The sequence below is a fragment of the Mesocricetus auratus genome, unplaced genomic scaffold (genome assembly GCF_017639785.1).
Source record: "Mesocricetus auratus isolate SY011 unplaced genomic scaffold, BCM_Maur_2.0 Super-Scaffold_100007, whole genome shotgun sequence".
Classification (NCBI taxonomy): domain Eukaryota; kingdom Metazoa; phylum Chordata; class Mammalia; order Rodentia; family Cricetidae; genus Mesocricetus; species Mesocricetus auratus.
Window position 1 is genome coordinate 38,227,455 of NW_024429191.1, and position 25,291 is coordinate 38,252,745.

The 25,291-nt window shown below is 52.7% G+C and overlaps 1 protein-coding gene across 7 annotated transcripts in view; it reads right to left on the bottom strand.

Moving 5' to 3' along the window:
• The window catches only part of Obscn (obscurin, cytoskeletal calmodulin and titin-interacting RhoGEF), a 139,489-nt gene that overhangs the window by 18,001 nt on the left and 96,197 nt on the right, over positions 1 to 25,291 (bottom strand). For all 7 annotated transcript variants that reach the window (XM_040748725.1, XM_040748724.1, XM_040748723.1 and 4 more), the window contains 26 exons: positions 24,499 to 24,872; positions 22,676 to 23,537; positions 21,990 to 22,268; positions 21,135 to 21,213; positions 20,736 to 20,854; positions 20,329 to 20,526; positions 19,742 to 19,774; positions 19,456 to 19,554; positions 19,115 to 19,333; positions 18,522 to 18,582; positions 18,113 to 18,183; positions 17,203 to 17,325; positions 16,944 to 17,083; positions 16,100 to 16,300; positions 15,863 to 15,945; positions 15,232 to 15,405; positions 14,232 to 14,388; positions 13,683 to 13,799; positions 13,416 to 13,580; positions 13,095 to 13,253; positions 12,733 to 12,910; positions 11,501 to 11,614; positions 7,403 to 7,570; positions 7,048 to 7,150; positions 6,573 to 6,702; positions 5,614 to 5,725 (listed from right to left, as the gene is read on the bottom strand). In XM_040748725.1, coding sequence (XP_040604659.1) covers positions 5,614 to 5,725; positions 6,573 to 6,702; positions 7,048 to 7,150; positions 7,403 to 7,570; positions 11,501 to 11,614; positions 12,733 to 12,910; positions 13,095 to 13,253; positions 13,416 to 13,580; positions 13,683 to 13,799; positions 14,232 to 14,388; positions 15,232 to 15,405; positions 15,863 to 15,945; positions 16,100 to 16,300; positions 16,944 to 17,083; positions 17,203 to 17,325; positions 18,113 to 18,183; positions 18,522 to 18,582; positions 19,115 to 19,333; positions 19,456 to 19,554; positions 19,742 to 19,774; positions 20,329 to 20,526; positions 20,736 to 20,854; positions 21,135 to 21,213; positions 21,990 to 22,268; positions 22,676 to 23,537; positions 24,499 to 24,872 — 4,518 coding nt within the window. The remainder of the gene's footprint in view (positions 1 to 5,613; positions 5,726 to 6,572; positions 6,703 to 7,047; positions 7,151 to 7,402; positions 7,571 to 11,500; positions 11,615 to 12,732; positions 12,911 to 13,094; positions 13,254 to 13,415; positions 13,581 to 13,682; positions 13,800 to 14,231; positions 14,389 to 15,231; positions 15,406 to 15,862; positions 15,946 to 16,099; positions 16,301 to 16,943; positions 17,084 to 17,202; positions 17,326 to 18,112; positions 18,184 to 18,521; positions 18,583 to 19,114; positions 19,334 to 19,455; positions 19,555 to 19,741; positions 19,775 to 20,328; positions 20,527 to 20,735; positions 20,855 to 21,134; positions 21,214 to 21,989; positions 22,269 to 22,675; positions 23,538 to 24,498; positions 24,873 to 25,291) is intronic.

The window sequence follows — 25,291 nt, forward strand, 5'->3', positions numbered from 1 at the left end:
CAACTGCCGGAAAGCCACTTTCCTGGTGAGTCACCATGAAGAACAACAACACCCTGTGGTGTGTCCTCTGAGGCCTCAGGAGAGAGTATGTAGGGGTTCCGCAGACCTGGGGAAGTGGCTGAGCTAGGTTCCTGCAAGAATCCACAGGGTACTGATGACCCATGGGGTATATGAAGGCTGTGTGCGCAGGCAGGCAGGCAGGCAGGCAGGCAGCAAGGACATCAGGCTGGCAAGGTGAGGAGATTAGTAGCATGCATGGGCACGACAGTCAGAGGAAGATCAGAGTCACGCCTGCACTTACATGATGACGGTTTTCTTGGGGACTTTTGTCTCCTGCTCAGTGACTACAAAGAAAACAGTCGGAACAGCAACCATTACAGAACAGCAGAGCCTGGGGGCTGAGCTATCTGAGTGGTGTTGGTAGCATAGCAGCCTGTTTGGTGTAGAAGCATGATCTGGCCCTGCCTGTCTGCATGTTCCTGGAAAGGCCTTTGCAGTTAGGGGATCCAGTTCCCTCATCCATGAAACAGGGAACAGTACCTGCCCTATGAGTAGAGTCAGCCTTGCATCTCACATGAAATACCTAGTGTCCTTAAGTACCATGGGGGCTGGGGGTGGGCATGGGGGTGAATCCTGCCTCTGCATAAAACCTCACTCTTTACTCAGTCCATAGGCTACAGGAGTCTTGTGAAGGTGTCACACATACGGTTCCACTTCTCAGAATCTGAGCCCGGGCAGGGCCCGGGGGTGGTGGTGGGGCTGGAGCTTCACCGTGAGCCAGCAGTCACACTAAGCCTTGGATAGGATGATTGATGCCTCTTTTACAAAAAATCACAAAGACTAAAAATGGAACTGGACCCTAGAGTTCCAAAAATGGCATACCTGAGCTCAATGGTGGGAAGCCACAGATGTCCTTCTAGGAACAGCCCTAGACAGTGCCTCGGGATGGGAGAGGGACCTGTCTCTCTCAGGAGAGACAATCCCAGAATGTCTCTGTCCTATCTCCAGTAGCTGCCACCTAGTAAATGGAGCTCTAGATTGAGAAACAAGCTGGGATCCATCTGGGACCAGATTGTCTCTGGCTGTATCCAGCAAGAGGGATCTTCCCCTATAGTACCCTCAGATGGGCTCTCAGATGCCCCCCAAAGGCTTGGCAGCTGGACAGTAGGCAGCTTGTAGATTACCTGCACCCTCACCTCTCAGTAGACATCTTTATAGCCTTGGGGGGGGAACTCCCCAGGGTGTAGCCTGAGACACTCTCTCATGAGTCCTGATTACTGCAAGGCCACACAGAGGAATGCAACAGAGCATGTTAGCCTCTCAGCTGAGGCGCACGGGAGTTAGCGTACCATCAGTGTCTGTGTGAATGGAAGATGCATGTGCTTGTTCATAGACACATACATGCATATGTCTTGCACACAGGCACATATGTGTTTATATGCGCATATACATGTTTGTACACAGATGCATACATGTGTGTGCATTGTATGCATGAATACACATGTGTCGAACATATGTGCATGCACATGTGAGTAGGCATGTATGTGTTTATAAATGTGTGTGTGCATGCGTGTAGGTTTCCCCTAATGGGAAGGGACCCCCACATTGAGAATCTAGGTTCCAGTCACAGAGCTTGGTGTACATAGATGACCAGCGTGTTCCCACCTGCTCTAGCACCTTCACCCTCCCTAATGGATCCCACTTTACTGCCCTCAAGGGCAGTGGGCACAACACCTCTGAGATGCCACATTCTTCGTCCCTTTGCTCACAGCGCTCATCTGTAACACGAGCAGTTTCAGGCCTGAGCGTAACTGGCAGCCACAGGCAGGCTTCAATTGTGCGAAGCAGGGCTCCCAGCCTGATGCAGGACAAAGCAAGAGGGCAGCCACACCCACATAGTTCTGCCAGGCCACTCTGGCTGCAGAGCCACAGGGTTAACAGGAAGCAGGATGGGAGTTAGGAAGCAGGTTGGCAGGACTCTGGCTCCATGGTCTTCCAGGACCAGCCTTCTTGCCTCCCCAAGGCGTTGATACACATCCAATCCCAGCGAGTCCTGAAGGCCTGCTCCTTCATGCCGCCACCCCTCTTCCATCCCAGAAAAAGACTCATCGTGACTGCCAAGTCAATGGCCACATAGAACGCTCTTGCACACAGTAAAGTCAATGGCCATATAGAACGCTCTTGCACATAGTGAGGTCAATGGCCATATAGAACGCTCTTGCACACAGTGAGGTCAATGGCCATATAGAACGCTCTTGCACACAGTGAGGTGTGCACACAGAAGGATGCGCACGGGAAGTGAGTGTGCCGGTGGCAGCAGTCGCAAGTAAGCCTGGTGCTTCGGTAACCTGGTTGCGGTCAGGCACAGAAAGTGTGTGGGAAGTCACAGAAAAAGGCTTGGCCAGGGCCTTTGACCCTGTGAGGGACAAGAATCAAAGGCATTTGCTCATCAAAGAAGGGGGTGATTCTGAGAGGACAGGAAGGGCATCAGAGGCCGAACTGCTGGGCTCTGAGCAGCTCAGTTCTGAGAAGGTCTAGGAAACAGGACCACTAGAAGGCAGGAACTGGTTCCAGTGGCCAAGGGGACACGTGAACCAGCTGTCAGTGTTTAGAAGACATATGCCACAACTTGTGCTAAGGGAACTTGGTCCAGACTCTTTTTGCATGCCCCCAGGGATGTGAGGATGTGAGACTCAAAGGAGCCGCTTCCAGATGGGACGGTACTAGCTGGTTCCTCCCCATCCTGAGTGCCCATGCAATTGTCTTGTCATAACCCTTGCTATGTAGCCACTTCCTCCAATTGGAAGCACTCCCTTTTGGAGGGAGGTTCATTAAGACTCAAGAAGTCAACAAAATTTACAAGTTGCTGCCTGTTTCCCAAGTTACCTAAGCAGTAACAACTGTTGGGGAGTGGAGACTCTGAGCCGCAGAGCTACCTCCAGATTGTGTGCGAGGCAAGGTCCGAGAATACAGCTTTTCAAGTCCTCACTCTTGCTGAAACAGGCTCCCAGTGATATGACTATTTGTGTCACCCATGTTTCTGAACAATCTCACTGGTTCACTAATCTAGACTTAGGTAAAACAGTGCCATATCTGAGATAAATAGATGTCATCTCTCTAGTAACAGTCACACAACATTAGTGGTGACTGCATAGGGGCCAGGAGAACTAAAGACATTTGGGAAGAAGTGGTCACATGGATCCAGCAGTGGGTGCTGACATGCACAACTCAGGCTCCGTCCTGCTGAGGCCAACGAAAGTGAGGTGATGCGGGCAGGAGTCCTGAAGCCGCAACAGAACCTCAGGATAAGGAGGTGAGATGGTCCATGAGAAATGTCTGTGGATTATGGAAGGCTAGATGAGGCAGCTCCCACCCCCATGTGGGCCTGATGCTGCTCTTTGACGAAACAACAGAGAGAAGTGATGTGGTCTTTTACTGCTGGCCCTTTTACTTTTCTCTTTTAGTATACCCCTAGATGACCAAGACCAATTGATACTTGCTTAGAATGGATAATGGTCGGTCCTCAGGGAACCCACCCACCCTCTGTTTAAAAACAAAGTGTCATCATACAGTGCTGACCCCTGAGGAGAGTTTTACCAGATTTGTTAAAGCATCTGGAAGAACAGTGATGGAGGTCAAATGAAAGCACCTACATGTATTGAAGACACTTGTAGAAGCATAGGGTTGTTGACCAAAAGTTACAGAGCCAGGGATGAACGGCTTCTCTACAAGTTGTGGGCTATGGAGGCCCCCAAATCCTTACAAACCATAAAGGTGGCTGTCACTGCTGCATACCAGGGCTAAATAGCAAGATTCTGTTGCTGGAGCTGTCACACATTTTGACATAAGACATGGAAAACAAGGTTGGAACTGAAATGGAAATTCCCTTTTTGCTAGTTAGTGCCAGAAGGTGTTGCTTGGACCACTGGTGAAGGGTCACAAACAGTCATCATCAGTTGTGATTGTCCATGTGTACTAGAATACTAACAGGCCAAGCAAGACGCACTTGCTAACACAACCGTGGCATGACGGTTATGGGGGCAACCATCTGATGTCCTGTTAGATTTAAAGCCTGCGCCACAAGAGGGAACTCACATAGGGCACAGCAAGGAAGGGCAAAAGCCTGTCTGTGGTCCCAGCGTGAAGGCAACTGCTGTTGCTGTGCTCACTGGATGTCATGTGCCTGTCGAATTGCCTTCTAAACATTTGTATTTCCACCCATCAATTACTGCTGCTGTCAGCTCTGGTCAATTTGGTCAGTCCTAGGGGAAAACTAATTTTTTCCAGTGAGGAGTATGCAACAGAGAGCCATAATCCACTAACTGCTGAAAGTAAACGAGTGTTCCTCCGCCACACTCAGCCACGGATAGACTTCTATACCATCCCTCCAAGGCTCAGGAATATCCAACCAAAAGGGAGGGGGGCATCAGGAAGACTGTAAGAACCTGAGGAAGGAATACTATGTGGCTACATCTTCCAAACTGAAACAGGCCTTCAAGGAGGGAGACCCATAAAGGCACAGGAAGGAAGGAAGGTCCCTCCTCAAGGTCGTATAAGCAGTGGTGGTTACTAATTTAACCCACAGAGCTGCTTGCAGAGTGTGTAGCCTAGGTGACAAGCTCCAGGGATGCAGCTTTCATGGCTAGCCACCCATGCTGGGATGGATTTTTCAGTGACACAGCTGTCAGTAATCCCTCACCCATATGCCTGTAAGTAATTCCAACAAACTCCTCAGTTTGCTAAGACTTGTGTAGAATTGCTTCTTTGGCCTTTCCCAGTCTGAAGTGAACAGATGTTTGTTTATATCTTCCAGAATAAGTAACAAAACTCACCTTCTGTCCCTAGTCAGGCCTATCTATCTTGTATTAAGTATTTCTTTTGATTTTATCTCTGTACATGTGAGTGTTGACACTCAACAAAGACAAGCTGGTGTCAGATACCGGCCTGGAGCTAGATTTACTGGGAACTGAACTCAGGACCCCTGCAAGAGCAGCAAATGCTCTTAACCACTTCGTTGTCTCTCCAATCCTTAGCGAGGTTTACTTTATAGCTTACTCCCACCCCCTACCCCCAGCACACCAGGAGTAACCCTGAGCCAAGACAGGCTCACTGAACCCCAGCGCTGTGCTTCTCGAAGGCAGTCCATCGCATGGATGTCCTGACACCTGCCCCTGCTCCAAGCCTTCTGCACTTGGTGTGGACCCCCTCACCCACTCCTGCTGCCACGGGCACAGAGCCTCCGTGACCACTGCCAGTCAAGTTGATGTAGGCCCTGCCATGTCTTTTCTTCAAAGACAATGGTTGAGTAGGACTGTGGGATTCCCATTATCCAGGGCATCTTCCAGCTCTCACTCTGGGTTCATGGCCTTCCAGCACTCACAGGTGCACACACGACCCTGCAGCTGCCTCCTCTGACCTTCTGTACAGCCTCCCCGGCTTTCAGCCCCCATCATTCCCCACCCTGAGATGCTGGTCCCCTCCTCTTAAAGGCACCTCTGGTTGGCAGGGATGATGGTTTTAGTTCCACCGGGATCTTTCCAGGCCAGTGGAGAGTCCCTCCTGGGGCTTAAAACTTGTGAATCACAAGACAGCACAGACAGACACAGAACCTACCTTCCACAGCAGCCACAAGCTGTTCCCGGTGGTGCTGGTCCCGGGCACGCAGTGCAGGGCTCTGCATGTACAATTCTCCACCACCACGTGTTGAGCCTAACCGGTTCACCAACTGCCAAAAGGACATCAGAGGCCCACTAAGAACCCAGGCTCCCCAAGGGATCTGGACCCTCTCGCTAGAGCCACTCTGATGGTTTAGAGAGCGTGGACCACTATCCTCGGCATGCTCTGCATAGGGGAAAGGGTTCCTAGCCCAATCATGGGCACTCTAGAGACCCATAATGTGGAGGCTGCTCTCTTTCTCCCCTGGCCAGGATGTGATTGCTCGACTGGAGGTGGGGAGTGGGGAATGAGCACTTGAACGAGAATAGTAGGAACCTGAAACTTGAATTAACTTTATTTCAGTCATTATATGGTTCCTGGCATCTGTACTAATCCAGAGTTAACTTGAGTACCCTTACTTCCAGGAAGTCTTATGGGAGGCAAGTGCCCTAAAGCCACAGGTGAAGCCACATAGAGAAGGCTGGCTTCCAGACAAGAGCTCTAGTAAGAGCTGAACACAAGCCATTGAACCCAGACTGGTCTCCACTTCAGATCTAAGGACAAAGAACACAGAGATGGAGGCTAGCTCTGCATGGGCAAGGCTGAAGCCTGCATGGGCAACGCCAGACTCACCGGGTAAATGGCACTACATTTTTACATTAGTGAGTGACAGCTGAGGTCAGCACCAGGTACCCTTCAAACAGGCTAAGCATCATGTTAAAATGGTGGGGACAATGGCAAGGGGACAAGATAACAGGGCCCGGCCTAATGTGAAAGGACAGGCTACAAGGCAGAGGGTGGTAGGTGACAGCAGCCTGATGGCCTCTGGCTGGCCTAGAGCATCTACACCTATACAGTGGCACCTGGGTCCAATCAGACCACAGAGGATGGCGTTGTCCCTCACACACATGCCTCACCTCACACTCATAGTGTCCCAGGTCCTCCTTGCTGGCTGCCCGGATCACCAACACCAGCACACCACTGCGGGGCTCATTCAGCATCCGGTACTTGTTGCCCAGGGTTAGCAGGGCACCATCCTTGTACCACCTGGAACCATCCATGAGGTCTTGTGACCCAGTGCCCTGCCAGGGCCATCTTCAGGGTACCCTCAAGATGCTCAGGGGACCTCCAGACAGAGCTACTGGTACTTAAAACTCCTTCTAGGCTGCCCCAGACCCAATGTCCCTAGTAAGGTCCCTTCTTAGCAGCCACAGTCCAGCCATGTCTTCCCAGCCACAGGGGGTCTTATGTCCAGCAGGAGTCACAACCCCATGACAACACTTTCCAGTGATCAGTGGTCATGTACAAGCTCCCTGGCCTAGGAGATCATGCGGGTCAGCCCTCCCACACTGCAGGAGCTGCATTCTCCAAGCCCTGCAGCCCAGGCCTCACCTGATCTGAGGGTACGGGGCGCCTTCCACAGTGCAGCTGATTTGTGCATCTTCCCCCTCCACAAAGGGGGTGGCCCGGACCTTGCTGACAAATCGTGGGGGCACTGTGGGCCGAGGCAGGCAAGGGCAGGGAAGAGAAGGGTATCTGTGATGGAGTCGAGTGAGTGCTGGGGTGGGGACTGTGCTGTCCTCACCTCCGGCAGTGACTTTCCTCTGGGAGCTTCTGGCAGGCCTCTTCCACCCTCTGGCTCATCCCACACACCAGCCCTCCCACAGCCTGTATTCTGGGCAGAGTCCACACCATTGACAGTGGACTGGTGGGGTGTCCATCACACCAGGAAACCCACTCTGCTCACCTTGTACTAGAATCTTCCCCAAGGTACTGGCATTGCCAGCAGCACTGGCTGCAAAACACATGTACTGGCCAGAGTCTATACCAGTCAGGTTGTCCAAGATGAGGGTACAGGAGCCATCAGGGTCTTCAATGAGGATGTGGTGTGGGTCCACCTCCACTGGCTTCCCATCTGGAAGGCAGGGATAGGCTTTCATGGACTAAGGTCCCAAAGGAAGAATAAGAGGCTGGGTGCGATCGGTCTCTCTCCACATCTCTCTCTCTGTCTTTCTCTCTGTCTCTGTCTGTCTCTGTCTTCCTCCCTCTGTCTCTCTGTCTCTTTCTCTCTCCCTTTTGCTTTCCCTCTCCCTCTCCCCCCCTCTCTGAGTGTCTCTCCACAGGGTCCTGACTCAACATCAACATTCTAGAAACAGAGGTGGAAGGGTCTGAGCTGTAGGAAGCACTCAGTGAGCACAACTGGTTCTTGGTCACTCCATCTCCTCAACGCCTGCACTTCTCGCTGGTATCTTACTTGGCGACAAAGCATACTTGATGTGAACTCCTCTTCCCTCAATTGCCTCCACCCTGAAAACCTAGAGCCTGAACAAGCCATTTCCTAATGGCCCTTCCTCATCCTCCCACATCTGACCCTGTCCTACAGCCAGCAAGACAAGCACCCAGTCCTCCTGCCCTACCCCTACCCCCGCTGAGCAAGTGGAGATCACTCCCAGAAGACAGCTCAGCCCTCAGTATCAGCCCTGTCCAGAGGGTCCCACACCCTTGTGCCTTTCCTCTCGAAATTAAAGTCCTTCCTGTCTTCCATGATTGCTCCCTCCATCTAACACATGTCCCCACCATGATGCCGGCTGCCATACTGTGTTGCCACCAGCCAACAGGAGCCTCACTAGGTGACACTATACTTTTAGGACTTTCAGTCTCCAGACACTGATGTCAAAAGAGATCTCTTTAGTTTATAAAGAATACAGACTCTGGTGCTTTGTTACAGCAACAGCAAACAGAAGCTCGAATGTTAGCAGGCTTTTGCATGGTCTTGGGCAAACTTTAAGTTTCTGAGACTCATCATTTTGCCAACTGAAGTCTCTGGCATAGGATGCCAAGCTTGGGGTTTAGATATGACCTCTTTCCAACATGGCCACCAAACACATCACTTTCACAAATCAACTCTTTGCATGTTGTGGGGCTCTGATGGAAACCAGACATTCAATTCAGTGATGTCCTATGTGTCCATTCTATGATGAACCAGTTTGAACGATGTGACAAGCATAGCAAGTAGTGCCTAGCCAGCTTTGCTCACCAAATGGAAAGAGCCAATTTCCCAAATTCACATGAACAAGTGGCTACCCTCCCAGAATGGGGTTCTCTACTCTCCTTGTTCTTCTCCCAGTGCCAAACTGCTTTGGTTCCCTGATGGTTCAGATAGGCAGAAATCCACCAGCACCAAGAGCTCTGCAGTTTGGCAGAGGTGTCGTCCTCTGTTCAGTGGGCAGAGTTCAAGGTCATTCTTGTAGTGTTGCCCCATGCTACTCTCCTTAGTGAAACCCTTACATCCTTACTAAGCCATGTAAACAACTAGAGTTGTGGGTTAAAGGAGCCCCTATATGGGGCCACAAGTCATAGATCAAAGATGAACACCTGACAGATTGAGGACACCTCACCCAGACCACCAGGACTCTTGTATGGAACCACTGCAATACAGCATTACATTGACCCATCACCGGCTTGACAGACACAAAGATATGCTACACGCTAGACAGAAGGCTATGGAGAGATGCTCTCAAGTCTACAAAGAACATGGCCATATCACATAGGGTACCCACATCATCACCCTGGCAGATGATCCCAGCCATACTGTTTCTGGTCAATGAGTGTAGCCTTGTGGCTGACATGAGCCACATGGTGCTATGTGGGCCTTCTGCCACCTGATGACCATTCACAATAGCCACTCCAGGACCTGATTATCCCTCATGACCTCTGGTTCAGGTAATTCAGGAAGGTTTTTGAGGTCACTGAAAGTGGTTTTCCCCTGCCCCCCAAAAAGACTGTCTCTTCTCCTACAGGGTCCTTACTGGGATAATAGTCAGAAGAAAGGATAGGGCTGGCTACAAGGCCTTGCTTTCCTGGTAACAACCCAGCCAAGAGAGATGGGGCACAAGGGGTTCAAACTGACCTCTGGCTTGTTTTTATGAAAAGGTGCTTATCTTCCTACACTTGACCTCTGTATATAAGGAGAGGGTGGATGGCTGAGTAAAGGAGCAGGTTCTGTGCAACTGGAGGGAGGGGGCTGTGAAGGAACCCTCCAGCCCCAGGAGCAGTGGTACAAGTGATCTCCTCTAGAGTCAAGAGATAACACCCAGGGCAGCTCTCTCAAGTGACCACCAGGAGCCAGAATGAGTCCTTCTATTCTCACCACCCAGTGAGAACTAGGCATGATTCAGGATGCTACTGTCTGCTGTATCACAGGAGCAAAAATGTCTTTGTCTTAGACCTTGGGACTTACATCTATACGTGCATGCATCTGTGTATGTGTGGCATGTCTGTGTACATATACATTTGTAGTGTTTACGTATGTGTACATGTGTTAATGCGTGGAGCATCTGTGCATATGTATTAGTGAGTATCTATGCCTGTGACTGTAGTGTATTTGTATGCACATGTACTGTCTGTGTATATAGCTGTGTAGTATATATATAAATATATGTTTCTATCTGTGTGTATGTGTATGCATGCTAGTGTATATCCATGCATTATTGGGTGTCTAGGGTGTACTTTTGCATTATATTCATGCATGTGGCATGTTTCAGTATATACTGGTGTAATATTAAGTTACATATGTATGCCATGTACATACAAGTGTGTGCAGTTTATGTATGATCAATGATGGAGCAGTCCACAGGCAGGTGGGTGGGAACAGAAGCACATTTCAGTCTTGGGACTGGGAACTGTCAAGCTGGTCATCTGCTCTCATCCTTGCTTAGGGTCCCCCCATCACTGCTCCTCAGCTCTCTGGACTCTGGACTCTGGAAGTCAGAGGATCCACGGGACCGCTAATGCCAATGATGAGTCCATGGTACAAGCTCTAGGCCTCACAGACCCCTCATATTAACAGTGTGTGCCGTGGGCACTCTGGACTCTGGCGGTGTCAATGTGACTTCAGACTGAGGTTGGTCATGTGAGAAGTCAGGCATGACTGCAGACACAGACCTAGTTAATACCGTGAACTGAGAGGCTCAGGTGAGCTTCCTGACAAAAGTACTCTGGTTCTTTCTCTATCACGCACTGATGATGGGGGGCAAGGGAACTGGAAGGGATGAATAGAAACTTACACATGGCAAGTCACAGACCCTGCCCAGCTGACTTCATCTGGCTCCACTACAGTAAAACACAGCCCTGAACAGAACAGCTCTGTGAATTTCAGTGAGCCCATGGAGTGAATGATTAAACTGGAGGAGGCGCCTGGGACTTTGAACCTGCGGCTGGTGTCAAGTGACAGGGCTTTGGGGATTCCCAAACTTGGCATTAGAACTGCGGGTGCTCTTGGAGACCTCTGAACTTGGCATCAGAAAACCCGGTGCTCTTGAGGACCTTTCAAGTCACAGTTAATGTCAGGAATAAAGGTTCTAGGGAACCTGTAAGGGCAAGTGTTGTCAGTGGTGATGTTGGTTATGGCTCCTCCCATCACAGCTGAGTGAGGAGTGAGCAGCACAGCCCTCAAGCCCAGCACTGTTGAAGCCCCCTCTTGCTCATGTGACTGTGTGCTTGTTGTGACATGTGACTTGTTGACCAGAACTGTTCCTCAGTATCATGGCTATTGCTTACCCAAGCCCTCACGTCTGCCTCTCATTCATGCAGAAGCTTTTAGACCTGTCATCTCAGAGGGCTGTCTTGCTTTTTGTCATTGTCCCACGTCAATGTGTCTGGGCAGCCACAACACTTTGGCTTTAGGATTATTTATTTGTCCATCACCCTCTATCATTATCCTCTTGACCAGGGGCACCTGTCTCCCGCCTCTCAGGCTTCATGCACCACTGAACAGACTCCACATTCTCGAGAGGTCCTTCGCTGTTGCAAAGCCAGCATCCCACAGTACCCTCATCCCTGGTACCTTTATACCAGCTGACAACAGGCTTAGGTGTGCCAGTCACTCGGCATGCCAGCTTGACTGTTTCACCCAGCTCAGCGGTGCAGTCAGCCAGCTCCTCTTCAAAATCAGGGGGACCTGAGGACACACAGGAGGGTCATCATGTTATGTGGAAAACAGGTCATGCCTCCTACAGTCTTAATTGCATATGCCCTGGCAGGCTGCCCCACCCAATACTAACACTCCATGTCCAGCAGTGTGACTGCTACCATCTGGGGTCCCAACCTAGAATCAAAGGTGAGTGAAGCCAATGGGATGCACAGTGGGAAGGGGTGGGAACCATGGTAAAAATGAAGCGTTTGGGGAGGTTTCTCAGTGGGTAAAAGCATTTGCTATGCAAGCATGAGGACCTGAGTTTAAGTCCTCATCATCCACGTGAGGTCATAGCCTAGCATTGTGGATGAAGAGACAGGCAGATCTCTGGATCTCATTGACCACGCAGCCTCCCCCCAAAAAGTAATCTCCAGGTTCAGTGAGAAACCCTGACTCAAAGAAATAAGGCAGACAGTGCTTGAGCAGAACTCATGATGTCCTCCTCTGGATCCAGCACATGGACATAGGCCCACATACCAAAACATATGCATACCTACATGTGTACACACATGTATATACCACCAAAAGTTAAATTTTTGAGATAGGATTTCTCTGTGTAACAGTTCTGGCTGTCCTAGAACTCACTCTGTAGACTAGGCTGGTCCTGAACTCACAGAGATCCACCTGTCCCTGCCTCCGGAGTGCTGGGATTAAAAGTGTGTGCCACCACCCACACAGCTAATTCATTAATTTGAAAAACATATGATTTGAATAATTCTGTTCTGGCTGAGGAAGCGGTCCAGGATGCAAGATTCCCCCACATCTTGCAGAATTCCAGATGGATGTCCTGAGCTTGGGGTCTCTGTGTGGGAACTTCCTATCATCCCCCAAGTGTCCTCACCCTGGTCAGGGGTAATCTGATACTCCACCTGGATTTCCCTGTGAGGGTACAGTTACGCCCCCAGAGCTGACAGAGGAGAGAGTGGAGCCCTCTGCTCCCCAAAGCACGTCCTTACACCCAGTAAGCAAGGGCCAAGGGAGTGGCACCCACCTACCTGAGAATCAGGGTCCCAACAGCCTGGGTGCAGCCCAGCTGGACAACTAGGGTGAAGGATCAGGTCCCCATCCTATCTTGACCACTATGACCACAAGAGGACACTCACGCCATACAGGCTGGGCCAGACGCTGCTGGATGCCACAGATCTCCTTCACCCATGAGTTTTTGATGATGACTGTCCGCGCCTGGAGCAGGTACTTGCGCACCGAGTCCTCCCGCTCATGCCACACCTCAAAGGCACGGTCATCCCCCTCTACCTGGTCATTCAGGTCGATGCTACTCAGCTGTGGGGAGAGGATGTCAGTAGGGAGGATGTCACCACCCTCAGATGATGTGGGATCCACCTGGAACAGTGGCCAAGGAACTGGCCACCAGCATCCACTCTGAAGTCTGAGAGGCAAACAGTCCTCCACCCACGGCACATTCGCCTGCCCCACAGAGCCCTTGGCAGCCCCTGCACACACAGACCTTCATCATGTTCCGGAACACATAGCTGAAGGTGTCAGTTCGAGAGTCTCTCCGGGGCTTGCAGATCACCAGATGGTTTCGGAAGAGGAAGACATGCCGGTTGTGGCCCTTCCAAGGCATCCGGGCCCCTGGTGCTCCCTCCCACACTATGAAGTGGCCCTGGAGGTGTGAGTGGGCTCTGGTTAACCAAGCTTCCCCTATGGATGCAGCCCCCACTGATCGCCATGCATCCAGCTCCCCATAAAAGCCATGTAGTCTCCACATGCTCCCACCTCCAAAAGCCTCCTACAGAGCCCCACCCCCAGCACCCCACAGCCCCACCTGACGGATCGGTTCTCCCAGAGCCTCCAGGGTTCCTGGGTAGTTCTCCATGAGTGAAACATGCAGCTTATTCTCAGCCCTCTGAGGCAGGGCAGACACCACGGCGTAGGCCTGCTCCAGCAGCGCGCAGTTCTGCCGGTTGCGGGCTTTGTTGCGGATTAGCTCCTGGAGTGAGGGCCAAGAGTCATGAATCCAGGAGGCTCTGAATCCAGGAATGCCCCTCCCCCAAGAGGTGCAGGCTGCACAGCTGAGGCTAGAGCATGTCACCTTCAGCAAGGCCTGGTATTTCTGCACCCGCTCCACTGGCTGCTCCAGGTAGTGCTGAAGCGGAGGTGGGGGTGGCTGCGTGGGGTCCTTGGCTGACAGTGTCTCTTCTGTATATTTCTGTAGGAGCCACAAAGGTGGTTTTGTGCATGAATGCATGGTCACCATGGGCTGGATGCTAGGCTCCAGGGGTGTCACAGGCACAGCCCTGAACCACCTGGGCGTGGCTATGTCCCCTGAGAGCTAGATACCAAGGGTGCTGACACATACAGCCCTGCACAATGGACACTGGGTTACCATCTCACTGGTGGTGGCACAGGGCTTGGGCAGCTTCAGTAACAGCTGAGGCGTATAGAGCTATGGGCACCCTCATGCGTTTCCCACTAAGCCAGGGCCCAGGCAGGTGGTGGGTATGCTGTGTGATGTGGGTTGAGGAAGATGAACTTGGGCTGGCCATGTGGACCAGTGGAGCTACACCTCAGAGGGCATTTGGATAAGAACTAGGGTCTAGGAGCAAGCAGGGTGGGTGGGCTTGTGACAGACAGGAAGCACCTTGTAGAACTCCTGGACTGGGGTGCTGACAACCACTGACTCAGCTTGCACACGGCCCACCAGGAACTCAAGGTACTTCTCAAAGGCCTCCTGGTTCTTGATGAAGCACATGGCCACATCATCATCAGTGTCACAGGACTGCAGCTCCTTCAAGAAGCTACCACAAAGGGGACAGTGTCAGCACCTCCCTCCACCAACCAGCTCCAGACCTTCTCTAGAAGAAGGCCAGGATCTAATCAGGGCCTGAGCCCTGTGATAGAACACATGTTGAATTTCATGTACAAGAAGTGCATGGCTGCGTGCCCATCTGCCAATGCACAGGAATGACATGTATTGTGTGTGCACATGTACAATAACATTTATATTTGGGTGCATATATATGTACATTTTCTAAAAACATACATGCATATGCACATAAACATGCACGGATGTGAACATATACATGTGCAGGTACATGTGCAATGTAGTGTGCACATTTGTGGTGTGCACTACTCTTGGTACAGGTGTGTACATATATATGCTCATGTGTACTTGTATGCCTTGTGCGACAGTGTACATGTATAGAAACCCGCATGTTAGCATGTGTGTTGTGAGGTATATATACATGTACAGAATGTGAAATGTTATGTATATCCATGAGCATGGATGTAAATATGAGTGTGCATGTGTGTGCAAATATGCCCAGACACATCAAGCACATAGGCATGCACAGTGTGGCAGCTATGCATATGCACATGTATACACGTGTGTGTGTGTGTGTGTGTACCTACACATGAGAGTCTACATTCACATGGCTGTGCACATACTACTCAGAGGCAGGCATACTGCAGGCTTTACCCTGCATAAGGCAGATACACAGTAAGGGAAGGTCTGCCTTGTGACACACTAGCACAGGCTCTCCCCTTCCTCAGTTCCTGCTCACCCCCTATCAGGCCTGGCCTGCAAGTCGGGGCTGTGTGCTCATATACACGTGTGCATGCATGCAGTCTGACTCTCCCACCTGCTGTGGAAATGGCTGATGTCCTGCACATTACGAAAGATGACTGTCTTCTGGCTGGCCACAGCTGTAGGCACATGGGGAGATCGGTCCAGGTGCTTCATGTGGTGGCTCTCCAAGAACTTCAGCTCACCCACAAAGGCCTGCTCTGAACTCAGCAACTCCTGGATGACAGAGCTGGTGGAAGGAGAAGTCATTAGAGCGCACTCGGGGGCTCTAGTGGCCACAGGCTCCTGCCCCTTTCACGGCCCTATGAACGGCATTGTCACAGGAAATGTTTACTCTCTTGTATCCCCGCCCCCCTCATCTGATAAATTAGGACACTTTTCAGAGAAGGGACGAGGGGTACCTGGGAGGAACCACTCCTCCACATGACCACCCCACCATGCCACGCCTTACCCCGCCCTGCCAATGGAAGTAACCAGGCATAGCCCATGAGAGGACAGCTACAGAAATCAATGTCAAACCGGTGTCCACACTGTTCTCTACCTCCACCCACCCCTCATATACAGTAGCCATTCACAGTCCCCCATAAAAGCAGCAGGTCAGGCTCCATTTGGACCCTAAAAGAGGGCAGGCAACTGGTCTCCATGAGCAGTGGGCCAGCCAGGGAAAAGCTCTACTAGAAACTCACCTCAGCCTCATTCTATACTCATCCTCAGACACAGCCTCCCCAGGAAACTCAGGGGCCTCAGTGGGCCCCCACTCAGGAGACAGCTGGTAAGAAACAGGTGTCTGTCAGAAGTGGGGTGGGTCTTGGCTCTGCCCCTGTGGAGGCTCGGGGCTCCTAGACTCCAAATGGAAACAACTGTGCCAGAGTCCTCTGGGCCGGTGACCTGAAGACCCTCTCCCAAGTGCCCCAGCCAAGTACCTTGAGCCTCTTGTCCAGGTAGGCAGGTGACACCCAGCCCTGCCTGGAAGGGCTGGATTTGGTGGGCTTGGTACGTACAAGCCAGCGCAGGGGATGGGCTGAATCAAGGACCTCCACATACTGGCCTTCTCTCAGAATGATAGCATCCTGCTCAGCCCCCAGGGGGAGATAGTCAGCTGTGACCACATAGATGTCAAAGATCTGAATGGGCAGGGAGAGGAAATGAGTTGGGAGGGGGCAGAGCTGCCCTGTCAGGGACTCTGGCAGCCACCAGAGAACAGAAGATGAAAAGCCCCCCAAAACCCAGGGGAAGAGGCTGAATTAGGAGATCCAATAAGACATCAGCCAAGCCTGTCAAGTCTCAGAATGCAGGACAGAAGTCATGGGGACATTTGATGTAGATACTGACTCCCAATCCCACACAAATGGCAAGAGTGTCTATATTCTCCCTTGGCTTATCCCAAAAGAAAACAGTACACCCTCAGGGCCTCTAATTGTTCACAACCCGTCACTAGTCTACCTGCAGCCTGGGACCTAACAGGGTGTCTGCTCCACAGGAGGGAGAGAGGGATGGGAGAAGGGAAGGAAGAAGGGAAGGGTAAGAGGAGCATGGAGGACTCAGAAGAAGCGATTTCCAGGGATCCCTGGAGAATAGACCTAGTTCCTCACCAGTTCCGGCCTCCAGTATGTCTTGGGAGCAGAAGGTAGATACTTCTGCCCTGATGGCCGTGGTGCACTCTTTCCAAGATCTTCCTGGGATTCTACCCCTGCACCTCTCATTCCTATATCTCCTCTCTGGGAGCCCCCTCCTCAGAATGTTCCCCAAGGGTCCAGACCCACCTACCTCACCACGGGAGTCCCCGTCCTCTGACTCTGAAGAGGATTCTTGAACGCTGGAGGAAGGGCGAGACCGGCCATGTCGAGGAGAAGCAGATGGCGTCTTGGACTCCTCATCGCTGTCACCTCCAGGCACCTGGAGCTTGGCTGGATGGGCACAAGGGTTGTGATGCCCCCCAACAGCCAGACAGTTTCTAGATCATGGAGGCAGGAGAGCTTCTCCCCTTGGTCCCACCACCCCCTTGGGACACGTGCTAGCACCTCACCCTGTGAGATCTTGGCTGATACCATCTCGGTGATCTGTGAGGTGAGTTTCTGCAGGAACTCTTCTGTGCCCACCTCAGCGAGGGACAGGTGACCGTGGGCCTCTTCACCCACCAGGGACTCCCCTGGGGTAGCAAACGTGACCCTCAACCAGCCATTCTTCCCCTGGTGTCTCCTGAGTACCCCCTACACTCCAGGCTCATTTTTAGCCTCCAGGGATGTCAGGCACACAAGACTTCCTAGGCTTCCTAATGGTGCCAGAGTCTGACAAGGAGACCAGCCTCTAGGACAGGGGTGCTGAAATTGGCCGTATGAAGTTGCAGAAGGCTTGCTGTGGTCTGAGCCAAGATGTAGCCAATGTGGTTGAGGGCAAGAGGAAACAAATCCAGACAGAGAGGACGTAGTAGATGCAGCCAAGGAACACTAGCTAAGGATCAGTAGGGTACCCACTGGGCAGTCAAGAGACAGCAGCCAATCAAGGAATGGGCAGCACAGTCAGGTCCAGACAGCTACTGGGAGGCAGCAGGCACAGTTAGACAGCAGGCAGCTTATGGACAGTGGACACACTGGCAGCAGGTGGCCAGTAAGAGGGAGGGCAAAGCTGCAGAGGGCTCGGACCTCCATTATCAGGCTGTGGAGGACCTGGAGTGTGGCTCATGCCACCTCTGCTCTTGTTGCCTGGCTTGCTGGCCTCCACAGCCCACTGGATGTGAGCTCTGCATCTAGGCTAGGCTTCCCTTGGGATCCCATAGGCTCCCAGATCTACAGAGGTCATAAATGGCTCCGACTCTAACCAAAGCTCAGCCCACAGGAATGTGGAGACCCCTGACCCAGCACCGTTGCCAGGCGGCTTCCTTTTCACCAGGCCTGGCTCGGAGTGAAGGGTGCTTAGCAAGCCCACTCCAACTGTACCTTTCACTTGTCCAGCAAGACCAGCAAAACCTGCAGATTCTATCATCTGGGCTGAGACAGTTTGGCTTGTCCTGTGGGAGACAGGGGCGTCCTGAGAGACCTGAGGTAGGAGCTACCTTCCACCTTCTACCCTTGGGCAAGGGCTCCTGATGGGCAGAGGGTCTGGAGGCAATGATCTAGGACAACAGTTATCATTTCCACATCAGAGGCATCCTGGGAAACTCATTCTATACTGGGGAAACGAGGCATGGGGGGAAAGGGGCAGGCCCAAGTACACAGTCTGTGCAAGCCAGAACTGGTCTATCTGCAGGCTAGGGTGGCCTCCACCAGCAGCATGGTTGTCCTGTTTCCTGTTCCCAGACCTACTGTGTGATCTTGGCCCTGGGGCCTTTGGAGAGCATCCACTCACCCTTGCAAGAAGGAAGAAATGAGGGCCTCCTTCACTCTCTCCTGCTCGTCCTCTTTGGCCACTGTCAGGAGAGTAGAGGATCATCAGCATGGACTCCTGGGCCCTGAACCTTTGGGTTCAGATATGCTCAGGACATCCGAGCCACTCCGGGAACCTGGACTCTGCTCTCTGAGCCCTGAGCAGGGACTGTTCTGAAATGGTATACCCTACTCCTGACCATGGTCACCTCAATGGTAACCAAGAACATGAATGTCAGAGTGCCAGCCCACAGGAGGTTGAGTGAGGATCTGGAGCAGAGAGCTCAGCTCACCCTAGAGACACCCCCCTTCACACACACACACACACACACACACACACCCCAGGGTGAGTCTGGACCTGAGAGACTGTGAAGCTCCTACAAAACTCCCCTGTACCCATGAAGCCTGACATGCTCTTGGGGGGGGTGTCCTGATACTGTGGGAGTATGAGGGACACAGATGTTGGAGGTCAGTATACCCCACCCCGCCCCCAAGAAGCCCCTGAGTCTGTGCACTGTCCAGCTCTGGTGCCCCTCCCATTCACATGCACCTGCACACCCCCGACCCTTCACTCACAGCCTGAGACATGCAGACTGGCAGAGCAGAGCGCCTGCCCAGCAGCATTGGTGGTGATGCATGTGTAGGTGCCCTGATGCTGTCGGCCCACGTCCAGCAGGACCAGGCTATGCTGCTTGCCAGAGCTGGCCATGGTGTAGCCAGGGGTATCAGGGCCAATCCACAGCACTCCTTTCTCTGCCTCCTCCTTGAGCCAATGCACAGTGGGGGCCGGGTGTCCTGAGGGTCAGAGGGCAGTGAGTCCATCCCTGACAGAGACAGAACCCCACCAGGAACTGGGCCCTCCGCTAGGGACAGAACACTGTGTTCGGTTGTCAACCTCTCTGCGAGAGTTGCCTCACCCTCCACCTTCACTGAAAAGGTGATGCTGGAGCCCTTCTTCACTTTCTTGGGGGTGAACTTCTCCAGGATCCGGGGTGGCACCAGCCGCTCATGCACATCTGGAATGATATAGCCAATCCTGACATAAAGAAAATCCCCCAGTGTCCTAATCCTAGAGGATCCCCTGAGACCTATGCCCACAAGCCATCCACACTTCCCTGGCAGCCAGCGCCAGGTGCATCCCATTCTGGCTTCCTGCCCATGGTCTACCACCCTCTCTCTCATGCCCTTCTGGGGCTATCTCACCTGATCCTGGCTTCTCTTCTGGTTCGCTGGGACCTAAAAACACAGAGAGTCAGACACTCAGTATTCATAGGTGCTCTGATATCTAGCCCCATACATGGTGCTGTGCCGTCCTGGTAGCCACACCCCCAGGGCAAAGATACACAGACCTCTGGAAACCTCAGCCAGAGAGCCGTGGAACTCACCACTCAGCATGAGGATGGCCATAGGCCACATAGACCAGATAGATGACTTACTGCTACCCATTCTTGTAACCCCCAGTCTCCCCAGACCTGTGGTCTTGATCTGCAGCCAAAGGCATGGGCATGTGCACAACCCAGCGTTTAGGGAGCCACGTCTCCCAAATTCTGGCAAAAGAGGCCACAGGAAGCACTGGGTCCCTCGTAGCAAGATAAGTTTGGTTCAAGTTTGGAATTCACTCTTCAGGTTCAGGAAGAAGGATCCTCAAGGCCACTATGGCCACCTGTTTCCTGCAAGGGCTGACTTCTGGCCACCTGAGTCTCTGCTCACTGGAGCAATGACAGCAGAGCCTTGGCCCCAAGTCTGGTGGGGCTGCGGGTCAGCTCTGTCTAGTCCGGCAGGGTACCCACCTCGGACCAGTAGCCGGGCTGATGAGTAGGCAGCACCTACGGCATTGCTGATGTAGGCCGCATACTGGCCGCTGTCCTCCAAGGTGACTGAGACAATCTCCAGGGTATGCAGGGTCTTTTTGTCAGTCATGCGGATGTGGGCAGATGTGGTCAGGGGCTGGCCGTCTTTGAACCAGTACAGTTTGGGGGCCGGATAGCCTGGGAACACAAAGGCAGGTGGTCAGCCCAAGGCCATCTCCCAGTGATGACAGAAGTCTCGGAGCAGAGGTCACTCAGAGACCGAAGGGTGCTGCCTCCTTATCCAGAAAGGGCACACATGACCACCCAGACACTGCGGCTGGGGGCCCCTCCCAACAGTGACTGGTAGGACTTGGTCTCTGTTCGGTGAGGCGATGCCCCTTCCTCACCTTTCACCTTGAGCTGGAATTTGGCCAGGCGTGTGCCAGGGACCACTTGGAGGTCTTTCAGCTCCTCCAGCACCTGGGGAAGCTGCCCCTCATCTGATTCGGTTCCCTCTTGCTCCCGGCTGTCAGGAAGGACAAACAAGGGAGCAGCCATAGAGCATCAGGTAAGAAGGTTCAAGGTAGGAGGGCCGCCGGAGTGACATCAGACATGGAGGGATCCTGAAGTTTCCTGAACTGAGGGACAGAGGAAGCAGAGCCACCAGGGCCTGGTGGAAGTACCCAAGATTTGGCTTGCCAACCCAAGTACCCTAACGCCCCTGCCCCAGGCAGCAGGGCATGGTTGCCTCCTCAGAGACCCTGGGAGAGTCAGTCACTGGACTTTCCATCTCTGAGGAACCCCACCTGGACAGGTATCCCTGGGCGCTGAAGTATGATGAGGTCTCAGTAGCATCTGCTGCGGTGTCATAGTCTGTGCTGGTCACTAGAGAAGAAAGAGTGACTCAGGGACAAAGGCTAAAACACACATGCACCAGGACCACCATGGCCCTATGAGACTCTAGCCATGCAGCCTTGAGGGAGCTACCTGCACTCAGCATGGAGAAAGGCAACAGCTTCATGTGTCCTCCCTGCCCCAGCCCATGACTGGGCCCACACTTCCAAGCTAGAACTAACCATAGGCCTCTTTGATTCAGCGAACTCTAGGTGTCACACAATTTGCAGTCTTCATGAATTAGAACAGCACAGGCAGGACCTGCAGTTCCATCTTACAATACCATGAGGGGTTAAAGCGATACCGGCCTCAAAGTCAACAGCTGAGGACTTTCTGGCCAGAATATAGTAAGAGATACTAGATTTCTCTCCTTTATGCTATTATGCATTCAATGTTTGTGTCCCCAAAATACACATGTTAAAACATTAATCTTGGGATGGCCAGATGACTCAGCAGGTAAAGGTGCTTGCCACCAAACCTAGTGATCTGAGTTCAATCCTTGGAACCCACATAGTGGAAGGAGAGAACTGACTCACACAAATTGTCCTCTGAACGCCATACAAGTGTCATGGCACATACACAGACTGGTGCGCGCGCACACACACACACACACACACACACACTCACACTCACACACACACACACACTCACACACACACTATAAAAAATCATCAGTGTGGTATTGCTATTAGGAGGTAGAGTCTTTGGGAGGTGGCCAGGTCACACGGAGGCCACCCTGGAGACACACAGTTCAGTCCAGCACTCACGCTCCACACGAAGCTCAGCCTTGGTGGAGGAAACTCCCATGCTATTCTCTGCCAGGCAGCGGTAGACACCCATGTCTGCTGGCACCACAGCCGTGATGATGAGCTGGTGACCGCCCTGTTGGTCCTCGTTGATCATGTAGTGGTCATCTTCCTCCAGCAACTTCCCGTCCTTGAACCAGCGCACGCTGGGCACAGGCTGGCCTGTTACCACACAGTTGAAGCTCATGGGGTATCCGTCCTGCACTTCTTGGTTCTGCAGCTGAGTCAGGAACACTGGGGCTAGCAAAGGCAAGTAGAAGGCACAGAAAGTTAATGCTTGTCATACCCAGTTACCACATCCAGGCCGGTTGCCACCAGAGGGTGGTGTGACACAGAAGCCTTTCCTATAAGGGGTTTCCAAACTCCACAACTAGACACCCTGGACTTCTCTCCTTCCCTCGTTCTCTAAGAATTCTCTCTTGGTCCCCAATGAGGCAGAGGAGGGCAGAACTGGGAAAGGGAAGGCAGAAAAGGATGTGTAGGCTGGAAGTCTAAACCCCAGATACCCCAAACTGGGGAGAAGTCTCAAGACTCAGCACTGAGACTTCTGTTCTGCCTCAGCCAGCCTCCATCCTCTTCTCCCTCTACCTTACCTCAGGCCAAGCTCCCCCACCCCCACCCTAGGCTGCAGTAGCCCCTGGACTCACCAGCATCTGAAGTCTGCAGGCGAGGTGTCTTTGCTAGTGGCACCGCAGGGGTGGCAGTGGGAGCCACCTTGCCAATGCGCATCTCCACTCCCCGGGGTCCTTGCTCCCCCAGGCTGATCTCCACCCCAATGCCCATGGTGGCAAACATGTCACGGAAGCAGGTGACTGCCCGACGGGCCTCTTCAAGTGCCTCAAAACGGATGCACACAAAGTTTTCATCCTCTCTGTATGTCTGCCAGTCTGCAGGCTCCTCTGGCTGTGCAGGGCCTTCATCAGCACTGAGGAAGAGTTCCTCCTCTGAAAGCTCAGCTGGGCTCTTGGTACGGAAGAGCCGGTGCAGGCGTCGTGCAGCCCGCCGGAAGGCGTCATCCAGCTCACCTCCCGAGGAGCTCTCAGCCTCACTCTCTGTTCCACTGACCACCACACAGGCACTGTGGCTCGCACGGCCGAACTTGGTGCTCACCTGACAGGTGTAACGGCCAGTGTCGGTGGGGCCCAGGCCAGTGACCAGCAGAGAGCAGGTACCATCCTTGAGCTGGTCTATGTGGTAGTGTCGCCCATCTGTCAACTCTATGCCATCCTTCAGCCAACAGGCCCGAATATCAGCCTTGCTGGCTACCACACACTCCAGCCGCAGCACATCCCCAGTCTGTGCCTCTGTGTCCCCAAATGTCCGGGAGAACACAGGTCCTTCTTGCTGCTTTATCTCCTTCCGTACTTTGTAGCCCTTAAAGGCAGCCTGGATCTTCACAGCTGCCTTGTCCAGGGAGGGATCCTTCAAGTCGGCTGCACTCAAGTCTCCCGGCAATGCTCGTTCCTGCTGCTCCTGTGGCTTCACAGAGGTGGCCACCTGGGCCCCAAGCTGTGGACACAGGATGTGAGGTCAGAGCAAGGCTGGGAAATTAAGACAATAACACTCCAGGCGCAGTACCACTCCAGCACTCCATCTGCCTCCAGCTTAGTGGCTGCCCAGGTGCTTGCTGGAGCCCTGCTACTTTTGCTCCCTAAAATAAATGCTTGTCCTAGAAATCACAACATGCAATGACCCAGATGGGGACCAGCAGCATTTTGGGGAACACCAGAAAGGCCAGACCTATCTCTTCGGGACAAGGTTGTGACTGTTTAGTAGGTAAGTAGGGAGGTGTAGGGAAGATGCAAGAAAAAATAGGCAGACAGGTGGCTGTGATGCTGAATGAGTAGTGGAAGCATGGTTGGATGGAGGGATAGTTGGGTAGATGGGTGGGTACATAAGTCAGCAGAAAAATAAATGGACAGGTGAGCAAATGCAGGATAATGAGCAAATGAATGGTGAATGGGGGATAGCGAGTAATGTGAGGGAGGAGCAAGTGGAGCTGGGTGACTGGGTAAAAATAAATGGACACACTGGAAAGTAAGCACAGGAGGTATGGATAGTCGGTTATTGGTCAGGCGGGTGGAGATAGGTTGACGGACAAGAGGCCACAGTTCAACAGGTGCAGGAGTGACAGAGGGTGGGCAGATGAGTGGATGAATTACAAATAGTGGACAAACAGGCAGAGGGATGGACAGATGTATAGAAGGATGGCTGGATGGGTGGACAGATGGATGTGCAAATGGAATGATGGTGAGCAGATAATGAGTACATGGACAGATGGACAGATGCAAGGATAGGTGGAGAATGAATGGTAGATGAGTCAATGGATGTAAGCATGGTAGGATTGTGCACATATGGGTAAACGGTATAGAGATGGATGGATGGATGGGTGAGTAATGGGATTAAGGCACAGAAATGACAATCTGAGAACCTCCCCCAGCCCTCCCTTGCAGGCCAATAGGAGGCTCACCTTGCTGGCCAGGGGTGAGATCCCAGGACCCCCAGCTTTCTTGAGGTAGGTAACTAGGGAAGGGGTGCCAGCCCGGGACTCATCATCAGAGCTGGTGTGTGAGAGGTCAGCCTCTCCTGTGCGTGCTAGCTCGTCAGCTGTAGAGTAGCCCTCAGAGAGGTCAGGGGCTGTCTCTTCGGCCTCCTGCCGCAGATGCTGCACACGGCTGTCTTCCTCAGGCAGCTCACTGATGGAGTCCAGTGTGGGCTCCCGACTCATGCGGCGCTTCCGGGCAAGGGCCTCCCAAAGCAGATGCAGGTCACCCTCCTGGGCTGCCTCAGGGGGCAGGCTGGGCTGTGTGGGGACCTCATCCCCAGAGCCTGAGGTCATGATCACTGAGGAGGGCAATAGTGGATCAGTGGATGAGGTCAGACAAAGCTGTGACACCACACCTGCCTTTGCCGCTGCATGGGGTATGGCCTGACTGTGGTCTTCTGGACCTCTGTTCTCCATCTTGCACCAGGAACCTTTATCTGTTCTGAGATGCTCCAAGCCTCAGCTTCTCACCCTCATTTTCATGCCTCCCCCACCTCAGTCTACTTCCTGCAAGGAGCACACAGTAACTCAACCAGAACAGAAAACAGTGCAGCATAATAAAATCAGGTGTATTTCCACCTGTTCAGCCCTGCTGCTGATACAGGAGCCTAGGCTCACAGGGGCATTAGCACTGTACAGAGAGGATATGCTTACATTGGGGCGGGCTCAGAATGCAAGAGGAGGAGCTCCCAGAGCAGCGTGTGGCTCAGAATACGGT